Here is a 20469-nt window from a genome sequence, read left to right as displayed (position 1 = left end):
CGAGCTGAAGACCTCGAGGTCTGAGGCAGAACCAGGTTCAGGGAGGGGCGGGGCCATCTGCTGTGATTGGTTGGGGTGAGAGAAGGAAGACAGGATGAAGACATGCTGTGGAAGAGAGACAGAGGTTAATAACAGATATGATTCAATGCAGAGAGGTCTGTTAATACATAGTGAGTGAAGAAGAAACACTCAGTGCATCATGGGAATCCCCCGGCAGCCTATTGCAGCATAACTGAGGGAGGATTCAGGGTCACCTGGTCCAGCCCTAACTATATGCTTTAGCAAAAAGGAAAGTTTGAAGCCTAATCTTGAAAGTAGAGATAGTGTCTGTCTCCTGAATCCAAACTGGAAGCTGGTTCCACAGAAGAGGGGCCTGAAAACTGAAGGCTCTGCCTCCCATTCTACTTTTAAATACTCTAGGAACAACAAGTAGGCCTGCAGAGCGAGAGCGAAGTGCTCTAATAGGGTGATATGGTACTACAAGGTCATTAAGATAAGATGGGGCCTGATTATTTAAGACCTTGTATGTGAGGAGCAGGATTTTGAATTCTGGATTTAACAGGAAGCCAAAACAGGAGAAATCTGCTCTCTCTTTCTAGTCCCTGTCAGGACTCTTGCTGCAGCATTTTGGATCAGCTGAAGGCTTTTCAGGGAGTTTTTAGGACTTCCTGATAATAATGAATTACAGTCGTCCAGCCTGGAAGTAATAAATGCATGAACTAGTTTTTCAGCGTCACTCTGAGACAGGATATTTCTAACTTTAGAGATGTTGCACAAATGGAAGAAAGCAGTCTTACATATTTGTTTAATATGTGCGTTGAAGGACATGTCCTGGTCAAAAATGACTCCAAGGTTCCTCACAGTGTTACTGGAGGCCAAGGTAATGCCATCCAGAGGAAGAATCTGGTTAGATACCATATTTCTAAGATTTTCAGGGCCGAGTACAATAACCTCAGTTTGATCTGAATTAAGAAGCAGAAAGTTAGCAGCCATCCAGAGTAAGAATCTGCTTAGATTTCTTCCTTGTGAGTCTGTTGAGCATCAGAAACTGGACGGGTGAGTGTTTGTGTCGCAGCTGCTTCATAAGAGCCTGAAGATTATACTTCATCTTTTTTTATTCGTCTTAATTTTTGAGATTTTTAATTATCTTAATTTAGTTTTTAAAAAAGATGTTTTGTGGAGCTGAATACTTTCTGCTCTCCGTCCTTCCATCGATGGGATAATGAAACCCAAACACTCAGTGACGCCTGAGTGGATGGTCGTGTGCTGCCTCTGCTCTCTGTTGAAGTCATGATTGCTCCTCATCATTAGCATCATTATCCTCTGTCATCTGTTCCTCGCTCGCTCTGTGGATGCTTGCTTTTCTCTCCTCCTCCCGCCCCCACACTTCTTTGTTTTTGCCCCATTTTCTCCTCCTGTGGTATTTTGGACTCTCGGTCCACTGATGACATCGGCCGTCCTCCTGTGGGCCTCGCTGCCCTCAGACCGTCTGCCGTCAGGACTCAGATTTGCACACATGCAGCCTGCAGGCCACATCAAAGCTACCACCCCACACACACCGCGTTTCTGAGTTTCCTGTGGCAGATTGTGGTATTTGTGTTATTTGTGCGCTACTCAGCGTCTGTGACCCGACAGCTGCTTGATGGTCGTCTGCAGAAAGCTTTAAGTGTCTGTTTTCCTGCCAGGACAGCACGGCTGCAGATTCCCTCAGAGCGCGGTTTACACATCCAAATATCGATCTGATACCAACGCTGGTATTGGCAGTTCGGGTCCTATCACACAGCAGTCGCCTGAGAGTGTTAGAAAAACCAGTCACAGCCGAACATCTGAATTGTAAGTTGCTAAAAATCAGGTGATCACCTCTGTCGTCAGATGGAGTCGCCGAGGAGACGTCGCTCTGCTAACCTAAACTCTCGCTGCTTCGAGCTTGCAGATGATGATGGTGTCTGCGGGTCGGTCTGCAGAGTGAGATTTTCACTTCCTGTGATGTGACTGTAACACATCAGTGCAGCTAAATGCAGCATGATTAACAATAGTCTGAGGAAATTATGTTTTTAGATCTTAGTGATACATTTATTCCCAGAGGCTCGGCTCAGCTCTTTATTAAAGATGGAGCTGCCAGCCAGGAAGACAGAGGAGGTTCGTGTGGAGGTGGACATGCAGAGGAGGCTGCTGGGATTGAGGCAGATGATCCTCTGTGGCGCCCCCTAAAGGTAGCAGCTGGAAGATGAAGAACTCTGCGGTCGTTTGTTATCTTTGCGTTGGTTTGTGCGTCTGAGCTTCATGGTGTCGGCTGTGCAGACACACGTGTTTGAACCGTCCTCGCTCCACTGTAAAAAGTTTGTGTATGTGTGTCAAATTACTTACATACAGAATACATCTGCACTGTCTCACATCTATAAAAAAGAAAAAGACCCTTTAGACCTGGCTTCATACAGACCGATCAGTTTAATTAATGTAGATAATAAGATAGTTGGAAAGATTTTAGCAAGACGCCTGGAAACAGTTCTACCAACAATTATATCTCAAGACTAGGGATGGGTATCGTTTAGGTTTTATCCGATACCGGTGCCAAACCGGTACTTTTGAAACGGTGCCGGTGCTTAAAGAATGGAGAACACAAACTTTGTCCAAAAACCTCTCATGGTCAGCTGTTTTTTGTAAAAAGATAACAATGTTAGCCTTTTCTGCAGCTATGGGGCATATATGGTATCACTCTTGGCTGGAAGCAGTGCTTAAACAATGGAAAAACACAAACTTTGTCCAAAAACCTCTCATGTTTAACTGTTTTCCACTTTTTCTTTGGTCATTTTAGCCTTTTTGGCCAGGGTGAAGGGAGTATCTGCCATCAAACAAGAAGACAGCCGCATGTAACTATGATGATGTTTGCTAGTTCACCTTACATGCATTAATGTAATAACGTGGTTAGCCTACTCAACGTAAATTACACACGAACAACATGAAGCTACTCACGCAGAGAAGAACGGCTGCTGCTGCATCATCATCCTCATCATTTCTGCTACACTGGCAGGGCTAGGGGCCAGGACTCTCCTCTTCGGGTTCTTGGGGGATGTTGCTAACTCCGGGTCCGATAACAGGCACCACACCCGCAGTAGATGTGCTCGGTGTGAGGTCTCGCAGCAAGCTATCAAATACGGCGCATTTCTCGGCTTTTAAAAAAAACGCTATGCGTCGCCAGGTGTTTCATCGGATTCGAGGTGTTACCTCATTTGACAGTATCAGCTTAAAGCACTTGTTGCTGCTGAGTTTGCATCTTTTGCTGTGAAGTACAGCCAGACTTTGACCGCTTCGCCTTGGGCATTTTTAATCTGTAGCTCTGCTCTAACAGAACGTACGTACCTGGCCCCGCCTACTATCCTCGGAAACGTAAAATGATTGGCTAGAATCTAAAGTGTGTCACAGCTCAGGAAAATAAAGCACCGAAATAAAGCACCGAAATGTGCGCTGCTTTTCGGTCTGGTTACTACCGTTTATGTCAGAACGATACCGGTACCCATCCCTAGTCAAGACCAAACAGGATTTATTAAAGGCAGGCAGCTGTTTTTTAATATTAGGAGACTGCTAAACATTATCTATACGCAAGACAAGCATAATCCAAACCCTGAAATTTTACTTTCCTTAGATGCGGAGAAGGCCTTCGACAGGGTGGAGTGGGATTATCTCTTCTCGGCCCTGTCGAGGTTCGGATTTGGCCCTAAATTTATTTCTCTGGTTAAACTACATCCAACCAAAAGTGTCGGTACAAACAAACAATGTCCACTCCAACTATTTCAATCTGAATCGCTCAACAAGGCAAGACTGTCCTCTCTCACCTCTGCTTTTTGCATTAGCTATTGAACCCGTTAGCTCTTCTACGGCGCTCAACAGAGGAACATACGGGGATTCAAAGGGGAAAAGCAGAACATAAAGTCTCGCTATATGCAGATGATTTACTACTGTATATCTCTTACCCTGCAAAATCAGTCCCAGTCATCATGGAGACTGCAAAACAAAGAAGTGTCAGGGTACAAACTGAATTTATCCAAAAGTGTGCTGTTCCCAGTCAACTGTAAAGGAACTCTACATTATATGATGAAACCAAAAATAACAGACAAATGGATCAATCTACCAACTTTACTAACAGGAAGAATAAACATTGTTAGAATGAATATTATTTCAGTGTATCCCTATTGTGATTAATAAAGCCTTTAATAAATTAGACTCCTTACTATCCTGTTTCATATGGAACAGAAAGAACCCAAGAATCAAGAAAGGCGACCTGCAGAGACCGACAGGTCAGGGAGGGATGGGGTTACCATGCTTCCGTCTGTATTGTTGGTCGTGTAATGTTCCTTCCATGTTGTTTTGGTTGTGCACTAAGGGGGCTGACTGGACAGCGATGGAAAGTGAAAGTTGTTACCCCTCCTCATTAGAGGCTATGATCTATTCAGCTCTCCTTATCCCTAAACACGACCTTAAGAGTCCTGTAGTCTCTCACACAATTAAAATCTGGACACAGATAAGGAAACATTTCGGGTGTAAGGAAGCTTCCATACTAACTCATGAATAACGCAACGTTCACACCATCACTTTCAAACATCTCATTTCTCCAATGGAACCACAGAGGGCTGCACTCAAAGGATTTATTCATCAACAAGGTTTTTCCCACATTCCAGAAACTGCAAGAAAAATTTGACTTGCACAGTAATGACGTCTTCAAATACTTACAGATCAGAAGCTTTGAAGGGAGGCTTTTTCCATCCTTTCCAGATCGGCCCCCAGACTCTGCCTTAGATAACTTATTCCAGTTTGATCCACTCAAGAAAGGACTAATAACAAAAGTTCACAATGCTTTGTCACAACTGGATGTCACACTTGACTATCTGCGAGAGGCCTGGCAGTGTGGCCTGGGTACGAGAATCACAGACAGTCAATGGACAAAAGCCCAGGAAAATGTAAACTCTTCCTCTGTTTGTATTCGTCATGGACTCTTACAGTTTAAAGTGCTACACAGACTCCATTTATCAAAGTTGAAACTGTCAAAAATGTAAACTCGTCCTGTGAAAGATGTAAACAGCAACCTGCTTCACTGGCGCGTGTGTTTTGGAACTGTCCCTGTATAACAACATACTGGAATAATGTCTTTCAAACTTTGTCTGAGATTCTAATACAAACTCTGAAGCCAGACCCAATCTGCGCTTTATTTGGAGTGAAGCCGGTTGTTGTAGATTTGTCAGCCACCCAAAATAACGTAATACGTTTTGTGACGCTGCTGGCACGCCGTTTAATTTTACTAAACTGGAAACAAAAAGTGCCTCCTACCACATCAGCGTTGACACAAGATGTAATGAGACGTTTGCAGCTGGAAAGAATTAAACTCCTATTAAGGGGGAGGAATTCTGTTCAACCTGGCAACCTTTCATAGATCTCTTCAATACAGCACAGATATAAACGATCACTGAGCCTCATTGGTAGTCTGACGAATAACATCCTTTGTTGTTGTTGTTTGTTGTTGTTCTTTCTTTTGTTTTTTTCCCATTCTGTTCAACTTTTACCGTATATATGTAACCAGTTATATTTGAATCTTTGTCATCTTTATGGAAAGAGAAAACTGGAAAACCAAGTAAAGGGATTTGGGGGGAAAAAACACAAAGCGCCAATCAGCAGCCAGGATATTCGACTCCAATCGTGAACAAAATACATGACCTAAAAACCCAGTTATCATGCAGTAATACAAAAGGCAGAGTACTCTCACAGTACTGTCAGGAACATGCTCAGAAGACTCACGGACACAAGTGACTCTCAGGTTATTGAAGCCCTTCAAAATAAAAGCTTTAGCTGTTTTTGGTGGAAATGAAGGAAGATGGAATTTTATGGACGGTCCCCTCAGACATGGCGATGGGACGTTTGGCCCTCGGCGAATCCCGTCGGCTTCTCGGAGTCTTTCGTGGCTCTGAGTCGAGCCTCCTCTGCAGGCTGTGTGTTTTTCTCTGCTTGTCTTTGCCTCCTTGTTGTTCTGAGGCCATCCCTCTTACATTTTGTGTCCTCGTTATGTTCGTGCCAGTCTGTGCACACTCTGAAAGCCTCGGGTTCCCCAAACTTGGATCTCAGCTTTGTGTTGTGTTTTTGACATCCTAATCCTTCACTGTCGCCTTCCTCCCCCTTTGAGCTGAATTATAAACCAGAGGACAGAAAATGAGTTACAGCTTGTGTTTGACAGCTGGATTCAGAGACACGTGGAGCTCTGTAAGGTTGTTTGAACTGTCAGCAGAAATCTTCCTGTGAGTTTGTTGTCATGTGACCGTGTTGGTGTGAGATGCAGAACGACACGATATCGTTCACATCAGCGAGCATTGAGCTACGACGCTTTTCTTCGGTAACGTTTTGTCGTGTTTCTCCTCAGAGCTCTCCTGCAGCTAGAAATTAATCAAAGTGTGAAACCAGACCTGAAGTTCAAATTGGATGTGAACAGCAGAGCTCGCTGATTTAAACGATGCTCTGAGGACGAGGACTCAAGCTGACCGATGCAGGCTCCTGTGTTTATCGCGTCAGACTCATGTTTTTGACTCCAATCCCGTCCTCGTGCGTCCTCAGCTCCGCAGAGGATTCTCACTCGGGCGAGTGTGCAGGTCCTCTGATGCTGCACAGTGATGATCCTTACTGTAGTTTGCTAAAGGTAGCTAAAGATAAACTTGGTTCTTCCCAAACATTTTTAGTTTTGCATGTTTTATCTTCACTTTTCTGGGTTTTCTCCAGATTTTCAAGTTTCCTCCTCCCATCCAAAGACACATGTTAGGGTCACCAAAGCAGTCTTAGAATAGATGCACAGATCACCTTCTCCATGAGCTCAGGGGGCCCTGAGGTAGCCAAGACACGAGCGATCTCTCCTGGGCCAGTTGGGCACACCTGAAACAGCTCACCTGAGAGGCTGTAGCAGGCTTCAAGCACAGATGCTAAACCACCTCAACTGGCTCCTCCCAGTGTGGAGGAGTACCAGCTGTACTCCAAACTCCTCAACCCACGACGGAGCCCAGACTCAGTCGAGCTCGTTCCCACTGCTTCTGTCTTTCAACCAGTTTCTCCTTCACGCTTCTCAGCTCCTCCTCCTCCTCTTCAGCTTCTGCACCATTCATCTGTCCACGTTGAAGACCCTGAGACCTTTCTTCAGCTGAGAACGTCAGCATCAGACTGCTGATTCTCATGTCAGACACTTTAGACCAAAACCAAACTGTGCTCTGGTCCAACGTCCTCAGGCAGGTGACCGGTCCAAGGTGTACAGACTCACTCTTTATCTCAGGGGTGGGAAACTCCAGGCCTGCAGCATCTCACCCTGGGTCAACACACCTGAATCAAATGATTAGTTCATTACCAGCCTCTGGAGAACTTCAGGACATGTTGAGGAGGTCAGTTATCCATTTAAGTCAGCTGTGTTGGATCGAGGACACATCTAAAACCTGCAGGACAGCCCAAAAGGCCACATCAAGCTAACCCTCAGCATCCTGCACTCAGAAGCTGATAGGACAGCGTGATGCTGCAGTGAGTGCCTGTGATCGGTCCACTGTAGGAAGTCTCAGGACATGTTCTTATCTGCAGTGTTCAGCACACGTATGTTAGCTCAGCGTGGCCCCTGTGGATGGACTGATGTTATCTCCAGATATTGTATTGTATTGTATTTAAAGATGGCGCCGGTGAGGTCGGCTGCCGTCACGACTGCTCCGACCACTTTTTCTTTGTCTTTGTTTTTTAAGTTAGTTTTCAGCGTTTCTAAATCGGCAAAATCATCACCATTGGGTACATTAGGTATGACAGTGACACTCTTGTTTCTATTGGTTTACAATGTACTCACAATTCGAAGTTTTTAACTCCGGATCCGAGCTGGCCGAGTGAGATCTTGAGGGAGAACAAAGGGAAGCGGCGGCGGCGGCCTACAGGGAAGCGAGCCGGCGTCAGGAACAGGCTGAGAGCTCGTGCACACCACACACCTCTGCCTAGCATCCTGCTCGCCAACGTCCAGTCACTGGAGAACAAGCTTGACGACCTCAGGGCCAGGATAAAGTTCCAGAGAGACATTCGGGACTGCAATCTCCTCTGCTTCACCGAGACATGGCTGAACCCAGCGGTGCCGGACCACGCCATCCAGCCGGCCGAGTTCTTCTCGGTTCACCGCATGGACAGGACACGGGACTCGGGGAAGTCAAGGGGAGGCGGCGTGTGTTTAATGGTGAACAACAACTGGTGCAACAGTGCGAACGTTGTTCCTCTCACACGCTCCTGCACACCAAATCTGGAACTACTGTCCATCATGTGTCGTCCTTTTTATCTACCTCGGGAATTTACATCGGTCATTGTAAGTGCCGTTTATATTCCACCACAAGCGGACACGGTCACCGCCTTATTCGAGCTGCATGAGGCACTCACACAGCACCAGACACAACACCGGGACGCTGCGCTTATTGTGACGGGGGACTTTAATAGCGCCAACCTCAAACGCGCAGCGCCGAACTTTTATCAACACATCACCTGCCCCACCAGAGGTGAAAGGACACTGGACCACTGCTACACTACGGTCAAGGACGGCTACAAGGCACAATCCCGCCCTCCGTTTGGCAAATCTGATCACGCCGCCATCTTCCTCATGCCAAAATACAAACAAAGGCTGAAACAGGAAGTTCCGGTTCAGAGGAAGGTCGCGCGCTGGACGGATCAATCGGTGGCCGCGTTACAGGATGCACTCGATGACGCAGACTGGGGCATGTTCAGAAACAGCTCCGACGATGACGTCAACGTGTTTACGGAAGCGGTTGTGGGATTCATCGGGAAACTAGCGGATGATACCGTGGAGACAAAGACTATCACAACGTTTCCCAACCAGAAGCCGTGGGTGGATAAAACCATCCGCGACGCTCTGAGATCCCGCACCGCTGCCTACAACACGGGACTCATGACGGGGGACATGGACCCGTACAAAGCCGCGTCATATAACGTGCGGAGGGCGGTGAAAGAGGCGAAGCAGCGCTACGGGAGGAAACTAGAGTCACAACTCCAACAGAGTGACTCTAGGAGCCTGTGGCGGGGACTAAGGACAATAACGGACTATAAAGCACCAACAACCGGTATGACGAACGCGGCCGTGGCTCTGGCAGACGAGCTGAACACTTTCTATGCTCGCTTCGAGGCTGCAGCTAAGGTCTCCAATGATGCTAGTGTTAGCGGCGCTAACGGCTGCAGACAGGAAGATACTGCCAGCACCGGAAACGTGCTCGTCATCTCCGAGCATGAAGTAAGGAGAGCCTTCAAGAGAGTGAACACCAGGAAAGCAGCAGGACCAGACGGCATCCCAGGTCGTATCCTAAGAGACTGCGCATACCAGCTAGCTCCTGTGTTCACTGAGATATTCAACATCTCTTTATCTCAGTCGGTGATCCCCACATGCTTCAAAGAGTCCATCATTGTTCCTGTCCCGAAGAAACCCCACCCTGCTTCTCTCAATGACTATCGCCCTGTAGCCCTCACCTCAGTAGTGATGAAGTGCTTTGAACGCCTGGTCAGAGACTTCATCATTTCTTCACTACCAGACACACTGGACCCACTACAGTTCGCTTACCGTCCAAATCGTTCCACAGACGATGCCATCTCTCATCTCCTCCACACATCACTCACTCACTTGGACACTAGAAGGGGGAATTATGTTAAAATGCTCTTCATAGACTACAGCTCTGCATTTAACACCATAATTCCCTCCACACTCACCACCAAGCTGGAGCATCTGGGACTCAGCTCATCTATGTGTCAGTGGATCTCCAACTTCCTAACTGGCAGACCACAGGCAGTAAGGATGGGCGGACATGTCTCACCCTCCACCACTCTCAGCACTGGAGCCCCCCAGGGGTGTGTTCTGAGCCCCCTGCTGTACTCTTTGTACACATATGACTGTGTGGCCACTACCAGCTCCACCACCATCATCAAGTTTGCTGACGACACCGTCGTGGTGGGCCTGATCTCTGATAACAACGAGACGGCCTACCTGAAGGAGATTAGGAATCTGGAGAACTGGTGCCAGAGGAACAACCTCCTTCTAAACGTCAGTAAGACAAAGGAGCTGATAGTGGACTTCAGCACTAAGCAGGAGAGGAACTACCAGACCCCCGTCATCAACGAGTGCCCAGTGGAGAGAGTGGACAGCTTCAAATACCTCGGAGTTCACATCACGCAGGACCTGTCATGGTCCTGTCACATCAACACCGTGGTGAAAAAGGCCCGACAGCGTCTCTACCACCTCAGACGCTTGAGAGACTTCCAACTGCCCTCCAAGGTGCTCAGGAACTTTTACTCGTGCACCATAGAGAGCATCCTGGTGGGAAACATCTTAACCTGGTTCGGGAACAGCACCATGCAGGACAGACGAGCTCTACAGAGGGTTGTGCGGTCAGCTGAGCGCACCATCCGCTCCGAGCTCCCTGACCTGCACTCAATCTACAGCAGGCGGTGCTGGACCAAGGCCAGGAAGATGGTGAAGGACCTCAGCCATCCCAACAACAGACTGTTCTCTCTGCTGAGGTCAGGAAAGCGATTCCGCTCCCTGAAGACCAACACAGAGAGACTGAGGAGGAGCTTCTTCCCGCAGGCGATACGGTCTCTCAATCACACCACCACACAGTACTGACCCACACATATGGTTCTTACACACACACTGGACTTTCTGGACTTTGGTTTTGCACAACACTGGTCACTATATTCTTCATTTCCGGTTAATACTTGTACAGCTGCTGTTATTGTGTATATATTTATTTATATTTCTTCATACATTCTTATATAGTTCTATATTGTGTATTTTGTTGTACAGTTATTTTATTTTCAACTTTAATTTATATATTTTATCTTATTCTTCCCAGTTAAATTTACCCTTCATTCTAATTTGTGTTGTACAGTTATTTCATTTTTAACCTTAATTTATATTTTATTCCTTCCTAGTTAAATTTACCCTTTTTAATTTTTCATATTTATTTCCTATCTTATTCATAGCCTTTTCCTTTTTTGTTTTCTTTAGGTCACGAGCAGTTGTCCAAGCATTTCACTACATATCGTACTGTGTATGACTGTGTACGTGATAAATAAAATTTGAATTTGAATTTTATTTATTTTTACAGTGGAAACAGCATGTCAGTGATCCATGCATCATGCTGCATTCTCATTGGTTGATGAGTACTTACACTGTGGCCAGTATAAATACGTTCCCAGACCATTAACGGTTAATTTCACTGAGGTCTTGAAGGATGATTGCTCTCTCTTACTTCATCTGTTAGAATGAATATTAATGAGCTGAACTATCTGAAGTCTCCTGTAATGGAGTCAGAGGTTGATGATGATTTGCATACGTGCGGCCGTGTGGAGGAGGTGGGATCAGAGCGACAGCTGCTGAAGAGCGAGGAGGCGGCGGCTGAGGGAAACTCCAGCGGCTGCGCTTTCACACCAGATTTAGAGAAGAAGAGGGCGAGAAGGAGCTGAAGATGACGAGGAGCAGATGGAGAGAAGCAGCAGGAGTGCATGAGCGTGCACGACTCACGAGTTTACCTGCAGAAAAAAGTATGTGTCAATGAAAGTGTTTACGTTTCATCCTGTCAGACAGGAAGTGACCATCTCTCTGCTCCTCTTCAGCAGAAATGTTTCGTTCCCCCTTCGTAACACCTGTATGCTGGGGGGATGTTTGCATTGTTAGGGGCGTGGCCTATTTGACTGACAGGTGGGCTACACCGGTGCAGGTTCGGTCTCTCGCTGTTGACTGTGTGACCGGTAAAAGGCTTCAGTCGGCCCATTCTTGTGAAAAACACGAGCTCTGTAATTCTTCTGACACTGATCTGTTTCACAGTCTGAGGAGAGACCCACTCCACTGTTATCAGAGCGTTTCACACCTTCGAGTGGGCGTAAATCACTTCATATGAAAACATAATTTTAACATTTAGCCGCTTTGCTGTAGATGCAGTCGGCTCGTCACCAGCAGCTCATTTCCATCTTTCTGCCACTTTTCCACTCATGTCAGCTGCTGCTTTCAGCTCATTATGTGACCTCGTTCAATCGAGAGCTGCACAGTTAGCGTTAAAAACAGAATAAATTTAAAGGGACGGGATTCTTTCATCACAAACACAAGTGTTCAGACTCAGATCAGAGAGTCGCAGGTTGGTTTCAGGACTGGAAAACAAAGGTGGTTTTCAGTAAACGGTTTCTTCTCTAATCTTCAGTCGAAAAGCAGCGAGAAGAGAAAAACATCAGGTGATGAAATGAGATGAAGGTGAGGTGGGAGGAAAATGTGAAGGGAAGCGGACTGAGCTGAGAGAGTGAGGTGTCAGAGGTCCAGAGTCTTCAGAGACTTAAATGAACAATCAGCGGCAGAGAGGAGAGGAAGGTGTCAGGCGAGGAGGAGGAGGTGCTGAAAGGAGACGCAGCCAGGGAGAGAGTATTGATTCCTCTAAACGCAGGGGATTAACGGCGGTGAGGAGGAGAGAGAGAAGAAGAAAGCAGAGGTGACGGGTAATCACCCGACAGGCGGGTTCCCGCCTGCCGCGTGTTCCCTGGAAGCAGCTTTTGACGGCATGCTGTGTGCGAGTTTTTTTAATTAACTTATTGGGAATTTCGGTTGTTTATAACCCACACCTGCCACTCAGGGAGAATAAGGGTGACCCAAAAAACCCACATCAGAAAATCCTGCTGATATCTGCACTGATGTGGACGGGTGGCGTGTCAGGATGCCACGTCAGGATGCCACGTAGGTCGATGGAAATGGAAGTGATCAGCCTACAGAGGGCTCAGTTCAAAGACGCCCTGAAAATCAATGTGAAAACATGATGCAGCGGGCGCTCGGTAGTTTGGACGGCCCCCACGTGCTTGTACACATGCTCGATGTCACGCTGTGGTGGGCGTAGTTTGTGATGTGGCGGCAGGGAAGGCTGACACACCGGAGCACCATCAGCAATCACGCCTCTTCGCATAAAAACAATGAACTGGGTCCTGAGTTGTGTATGTGTGGCTGGCCCGGTGTGTAAGTGACAACAACCGAAATAAAGGAAAGCGTTTGAAAGTACAAGAACGTGGTCGAGTCTGCCACACATCTTCTACACACATCATTCTTAATGAGTTGATGGATGGCATCCTGGGGAACTCCTCCCACATCTGGACCAGCTCATCACTGAGGTGCAGCCTGGCGGCGTCGGGTGGACCGAAGCATCCTGTCCTACAGCTGTACTGTTGGATTCTGGTATCAGTATCTTCATCTTCGACCCAGGGCAGGCGCTGACACGGGTCCAGTCCATTTATGAAGTGGCTCCCCGCTGCACAGCTTACAGTACGCTGCACAGCCGGTGTTTCAGTTCAGCTATCAGAGTCCTCCAGCTGTAGACCCTTCCTGTTTGGGGGGGGGGGGGGGGGGGGGGGGGTCTCATTGAGGTCTGTGCTGCACCTGTTGGTAATTTCATTAACAGCACAGTAGCTGATTACACCTCCTCTAATGACCTGAGCAGATCAAAATCCCAGTTTCACAGACTTGATGTTGTACTCTGATTCAAAAGTGCTGCTTTCATTCTTTGAACAGTGTTACAGAGTGTTACAGTGTGTTACAGTGTGTTTGTTACAGTGTGTTACAGTGTGTTAGTGACAGTGTGTTACAGTGTGTTACAGTGACAGTGTGTGACAGTGTGTTACAGTGTTACAGTGTGTTACAGTGTGACAGTGTGTTACAGTGTGACAGTGTGTTAGTTACAGTGTGTGACAGTGTGTTACAGTGACAGTGTGTGACAGTGTGTTACAGTGTTACAGTGTGTTAGTTACAGTGTTACAGAGTGTTACAGTGTTACAGTGACAGTGTGTGACAGTGTGTTACAGTGTTACAGTGTGTTACAGTGTGACAGTGTGTTACAGTGTGACAGTGTGTTAGTTACAGTGTGTGACAGTGTGTTACAGTGACAGTGTGTGACAGTGTGTTACAGTGTTACAGTGTGTTAGTTACAGTGTTACAGTGTGTTACAGTGTTACAGAGTGTTACAGTGTGTTACAGTGTGTTTGTTACAGTGTGTTACAGTGTGTTAGTTACAGTGTGTTACAGTGTGTTACAGTGACAGTGTGTGACAGTGTGTTACAGTGTTACAGTGTGTTACAGTGTGACAGTGTGTTAGTTACAGTGTGTGACAGTGTGTTACAGTGACAGTGTGTTACAGTGTGTTACAGTGTGACAGTGTGTTAGTTACAGTGTGTGACAGTTACAGTGTGTTACAGTGACAGTGTGTGACAGTGTGTTACAGTGACAGTGTGTGACAGTGTGTGACAGTGTGTTACAGTGTGACAGTGTGACAGTGTGTTAGTTACAGTGTGTTACAGTGTGTTACAGTGTTACTGTGACAGTGTGTGACAGTGTGTTACAGTGTGTTACAGTGTTACAGTGTGTTACAGTGACAGTGTGTGACAGTGTGTGACAGTGTGTTACAGTGTTACAGTGTGTTAGTTACAGTGTGTGACAGTTACAGTGTGTTACAGTGACAGTGTGTGACAGTGTGTTACAGTTATCAAATCAAATTCAAATTCAAATTTTATTTGTCACGTACACAGTCATACACAGTACGATATGTAGTGAAATGCTTGGACAACTGCTCGTGACCTAAAGAAAACAAAAAAGGAAAAGGCTATGAATAAGATAGGAAATAAATATGAAAAATTAAAAAGGGTAAATTTAACTAGGAAGGAATAAAATATAAATTAAGGTTAAAAATGAAATAACTGTACAACACAGGGAAGAATAAGATAAAGATAAATATATAAATTAAAGTTGAAAATAAAATAACTGTACAACAAAATACACAATACACAATATAGAACTATATAAGAATGTATGAAGAAATCTAAATATAAATAAATATATACACAATAACAGCAGCTGTACAAGTATTAACCGGAAATGAAGAATATAGTGACCAGTGTTGTGCAAAACCAAAGTCCAGAAAGTCCAGTGTGTGTGTAAGAACCATATGTGTGGGTCAGTACTGTGTGGTGGTGTGATTGAGAGACCGTATCGCCTACATCGTTACAGTGTGTTACAGTGTGTTACAGTGTGTTAGTGTGACAGTGTGTTAGTTACAGTGTGTTACAGTAGGTTACAGTGTTACTGTGACAGTGTGACAGTGTGTTAGTTACAGTGTGTTACAGTTACAGTAGGTTACAGTGTTACAGTGTGTTACAGTTACAGTGTGTTACAGTGTGTGACAGTGTGTTACAGTTACAGTAGGTTACAGTATTACAGTGTGTTACAGTGACAGTGTGTGACAGTGTGTTACAGTTACAGTGTGTTACAGTAGGTTACAGTGTTACTGTGACAGTGTGACAGTGTGTGACAGTGTGTTAGTTACAGTGTGTTACAGTTACAGTAGGTTACAGTGTGACAGTGTGTTACAGTTACAGTAGGTTACAGTGTTACAGACTCCACCTGTTTCTGAAAGAAAAAATGTTTAAAGCTCGTCTACCGATTCAAATGACGGTGTGTTCAGAGTCTGAACGAGATTATTTCAGGAGGTTTTCTTCTCAGCAGCAGCCTGACTGCTGTGTGCAGTGGGTGGTGAAAAGTGACAGAGGAGGACATGCAGGAGGAGGTGGAGGCGTGACATCCAGGTGTCGATAGGTTGGAGGCTTCGTGCTGTGTGGCTGCAACAGAGAGAGACGGGTGGACAGCGGGAGGGTGGGAGTCAAAGGAAGGAATACATAAAGGAGGGATTTGTGTGGACGTGTTAACTGCTGCCACACAGAGCAGCTCAAGATTTGGGAGGCTGGAATCATTATGCACATTTTTAACATTTTTCTCTCTTATTTTGAAAGTCTTTGTGTTTCCCTCTCAGATGAGTGGGTGCAGCATCACCCACAGGTTTGTGGCAGCGTTACCATGATGGATGTTGGTTTTCTGCAGGTAGAGATCTGTGTTGGTGTTATCCACAGCAGCAGAGACGGCTGCTGATGGGCACGCAGTCACGCCCAGGTAGAAACTGGAGCTCCGCCTTCTGGACGCTCTGTTAGTACAGTAACCTCACAGCAGCCATGTTACTGGTCACATGACTCATTCAAAAGGCTCCAACAGCACAAACAGGATGCAGAGGTCCAGTTCAGCCTATCAGACACCTCTCAGTCAAAGGCCACGCCCCTAACGATGCAGACTTTAAATGATCTATGTAGACCAAACAGCTTGTGCCGTTTGTTAAACTGTCAGTGTGACCTTTCCCCTCTGTGGGAGTTTCACTCTGTTGATGAGCACGCTGACCGGCACCTAAACTTTACAGATGTGTGCCAGGGAGGTGCTGGGAGGAGGTGAGGAGGAGTGGAGGCTGAATCTAGTGAAGAAAGGTTGTGAAGTGAAAACATATGAAGGGAGCAGATGGGCTGAGAAGGCAGCGAGTGTGAAGAGCGGGTGTTGATGTCTGCGGGAAGAGTGTTTCCCTTCGCGCCCGCGGCGTTAACTCACATGTCCCATCATGCACTGGGGCGAACGCCGGCAACAGAGACAACAAAGTGACTGATGAGTTTGTCTTTCTGTCCTCAGCCCACCAGCGAGGAAGACCTCTGTCCCATCTGCTACGCCCACCCCATCTCTGCCATCTTCAAGCCCTGCTCACACAAGTCCTGCAAGTGAGTCGCACACACACACACACACACACACACACACACACACACACACACACACACACACACACACACGCGTCGGGTATTCATATCTAATTGACATAATAGACAACCCCTTACCATAACCTTATCGTAACACTGGCACTAACGCCACATTCTGAGTCTCAAACATGCTGGTGGCGGGCAGCACATCCCGAGTTTACAGGACGCTGAGACGGCGATGAAGAATGCCTTGCTCGGTACAGCTGATGACGTGACGGCGAGTGTGGGGCAAGCAGGATCTTGAAAGTGTGAGATTGATCCTGCAGACGTCCTGACACACACAGATATGGCTGACTCGCACACTCTCACCTGTGTGTGTGAGTCAGCTGTTTCCTTACTGCAGCTGGACGCCGCCGTGGGCGCAGACCTCGTTCATATCTGGATGCATATTTCATGCTATCCTGAAGGTGCGCTTGATTTAGCTGAGCTGGCACGCCGACTCAGCGGCCGTATGGATTGCTGCAGCATGATGGAGAGCGCTGTCACCGGGTGAACCAGCTGATTCCTCCTCGTGACAAACGGACCCGTGAGAGCAGCTCTGAGCGTTCACTCGGGCCCCTCTAAAACACACAGACAGGTTTCAGTGTGTGTCACACATCACGCCGGGTGAAACGAAGCTTCAAAACGGATCAAACGTCGTGTCGTCTGATTGGACAGCTGTGTGTTGTCAGTCCTCTGGCAGCTTTCTTGGCTCAATAACGACTTAAACACCGTCAGAAAAATAATCTTAATTCTGCCACATTATTCTTTATTCTTACTGAACCTTTCAAAATAAAAGCCAAAACCTTCAAACCAATATTACCACCATTAAAAAACATCTAAAGTAACATTTAATTGTATAGCACCTTTCAAAATAAAAATCACAAAGTGCTTCACAGAAACGCTAAAACACAGAAACAAAAATGATTTTAGCTGTTTTATAAAAGAGACTGCTGAGTCCACAGAGCTGAAGCTCAAAGGGAGAGGGGTCCAGAGTCTGGGGGCCACAGTTACAAAAGCTCTGTCAACTTTTGTTTTCAGCCTCATATGATGGACAACCAGCAAGCCCTGATCACATGACCTCAGGGACCTGCTGGGATGTAAAAGATCTCTGATGTATGTCGGTGCTCGTCCATGCAGAGCTCAGAACGTGCTGAAGAGGGAGTAAATACAACAGGAACAATCTGATAAACCCTGAGACAGAAAATCCCCCGACAGGTTCGTTAGAGTCGTTCAGGTTAGCCGCTGTTCTTTAAATATGGCTCATTGATGGGGTGGGCGCAGGAAGTGATGCAGAGCGGTGAAAAGCATCATCCCAAAGAACCAAAAGCACGACCTAAGTGTCGTCTTACAAAGAGATCCGCACATGACGTAGCCAGCAGGTCCTGGCTCGCCTTCATCTGTCTGAGTGTTTGGAGGCAGGTCGCCTCCCACAGCTGCAACCTGGCCCTCAGAGGTGGACCTGCAGCTCGCTGCTGCACGTGCTCACAGTAACCCTCCAACAGCAAAACGAAGATGTGTCAGCGCAGCTCAGTCACACATAAACACCTTACATGCTCAAAGCTGTTTGCAGACGATCACATGATCAGCGTAACTTCCTGTTTCCTCTGCAGAGCCTGCATCAACCAGCACCTGATGAACAACAAGGACTGCTTCTTCTGCAAGGCCACCATCACCGGAGTCGAGGACTACAGCAAGCCGGCCTCCTCCTAACACACACACACACACACACACACACATGCAGGGTGAAATGAGGCACCATAACTACACACAAAAAACCAGAGCAGTGATGTGAAGGCAGCAACAGAACCAGCTGTCACATTAGCACAACAGCACCTCCACCTGTCAAAGCGAGTACACCACGCGCACAGACACACACACAGACACACACACAGACACACACAGTGCTACAGGGCAACAGGATGCAGGCGTGTCGCCTCTGCAGAAACACACAAACAGGAAACAAAGGAGAACCTCATCCTCAGCAGAGGAAGGCTTCCTCCAGGACTCCCACAGTAATTTAACACAGACACACAAAACTCACATAAACACACGAAAAGGTCGACAAAGAGCCAAACAACCGCAGATAGGATCCAGCGTCCTCCATCACCACCTGATCCACAGCTCAGAGAGCTGTACCTGTACACACACGCCTGCTGGACTGTTGTTACCCTGCTGTGACAGCGTTTCTGTCCTTATCACCGTCAGGCTCCAGATTCAGTGTCACAAACAAAGAGGGCGTCACTGCTGTTGAAAAGCTGCTTTAAGATAAACGTCCACATCATTAAGAAGTGATTTCAGGTCTCATAAACTTCATTCACAGCAGAACACAGAAACATGTGACCTGTTCAAATCGGTTAAATAAGCAAACGTCCATCCTTTAACTACAGGCTGCTCTTCATCAGTAAAATTCAAACCGTCAGCAGATGTTTGAACTGTTCTCCACGAATCAGAGAAAACCTGAACCTGGCGTGGATGAGACGCACATGTGTATCCGGATTACTGCGCTGATGATGATGACGGTGGTGTTTCTGCTGGAGGAGTCGTTGCGTGCTCGCTGTACTCTGCTGTTAGTTCCACAGTTATGATTTCACACATGTTCACACTGTGGGGCGCCGTTTGTAAAATGAAACATGCTGAAATTAACTGCAATATTTTTCCACATTTAGCTAAAAACGAGTCCTTTTTTTACAACATTTAGTAAAATACTTGTAACTTTTCACAGTTAAAACACAGTTTTGAATGTTAAATCTAAATATTATATTTAAATCTAAATGTTACAGGAAACTAAATATTTAGGCTAACATGTAAAATTTATTGTACGGATCAACGGAAATACCAAAATAAAAGCTTTACGAAAACCTCGGGAAAAAGGAGAACACATGAGAACCGTTTGGACTCAATCTACACATGGTTCATTTTCTTAAAATCACTTTGGACAACACTATTTTACGCCATTTAGCTGCTGGTTAAAGTTAGGTTATGGTTAGCTTTAGGGCTGGAACGTCTATAACCGCGGGACCGTCCACTGGGATTCAGCCATAACCCGGCGCGGACCATAAGTTTCCTCAGGAACGCCGCGAGACGTGACAAAACATCGGTATGCTACGCCCCGGGAGAGAGCAGACACAGCCCCGGGGCTGTGTGTGACCATCAGGTGTGAAATGACCCCTGCTGGTCACTTCTCACCGCCATGAGCTGCTTCACTTCTTGCCTACCAGCAGCGATTTAGCTGAGAACCTCCGAAGATCCGTTTCGTCGGCCATCCAAAGGTTCAGCAGTAGTGCGCTCAGCAGCTGCAGTCTCCACTTCACAATCGCTGCAGCACACGGACATGCTCGTAGGCAAGAAGTGAAGCAGCTCATGGCGATGAGAAGTGAGGGGGAGAGCAGACATAATCCGACCAATACCGGCACACTTTTGCACCGGAGGTTTTCGTAAAGCTTTTATTTTGGTATTTCCGTTGATCCGTACAATAAATTTGCATGTTAGCCTAAATATTTAGTTTCCTGTAACATTTAGATTTAAAATTTAAAATTGTGTTTTAAATATGAAAAGTTAAAAAATATTTTACTAAATGTAAAAAAGTTCTTCACAAAAACATGTTTTTGTAAGGTTTTGAGCTAAATGTGGAAAAATGTTGCCGTTAATTTCACGTTACAAACGGCGCCTCATATCACACAGTCTGAATGCGACGCCGTCACTTTGTTTTCAGCATGTTGAGGACGGCGTGCCCCCGCGGCGTGTTTATGGCGTGTTAGCGGCACCTCTGTGTGCCGCTCCGGGCTCCTGTAACCACATTAA

The 20469-nt window shown here is 46.4% G+C and overlaps 1 protein-coding gene across 5 annotated transcripts in view; it reads left to right on the top strand.

Moving 5' to 3' along the window:
- rnf123 (ring finger protein 123) overlaps positions 1 to 18960 on the top strand; it is a 112898-nt gene extending 93938 nt beyond the window's left edge. For all 5 annotated transcript variants that reach the window (XM_026166582.1, XM_026166581.1, XM_026166580.1 and 2 more), the window contains 2 exons: positions 16565 to 16650; positions 18279 to 18960. In XM_026166582.1, coding sequence (XP_026022367.1) covers positions 16565 to 16650; positions 18279 to 18378 — 186 coding nt within the window. In that variant the 3' untranslated portion in view covers positions 18379 to 18960. The remainder of the gene's footprint in view (positions 1 to 16564; positions 16651 to 18278) is intronic.
- The last annotated feature ends 1509 nt before the right edge of the window (positions 18961 to 20469 follow it).

Source organism: Astatotilapia calliptera, chromosome 5 (assembly GCF_900246225.1).
Source record: "Astatotilapia calliptera chromosome 5, fAstCal1.2, whole genome shotgun sequence".
NCBI lineage: Eukaryota > Metazoa > Chordata > Actinopteri > Cichliformes > Cichlidae > Astatotilapia > Astatotilapia calliptera.
Note: the sequence above shows the minus strand (reverse complement) of the source record. Positions and strands in the feature narration are given on the sequence as shown.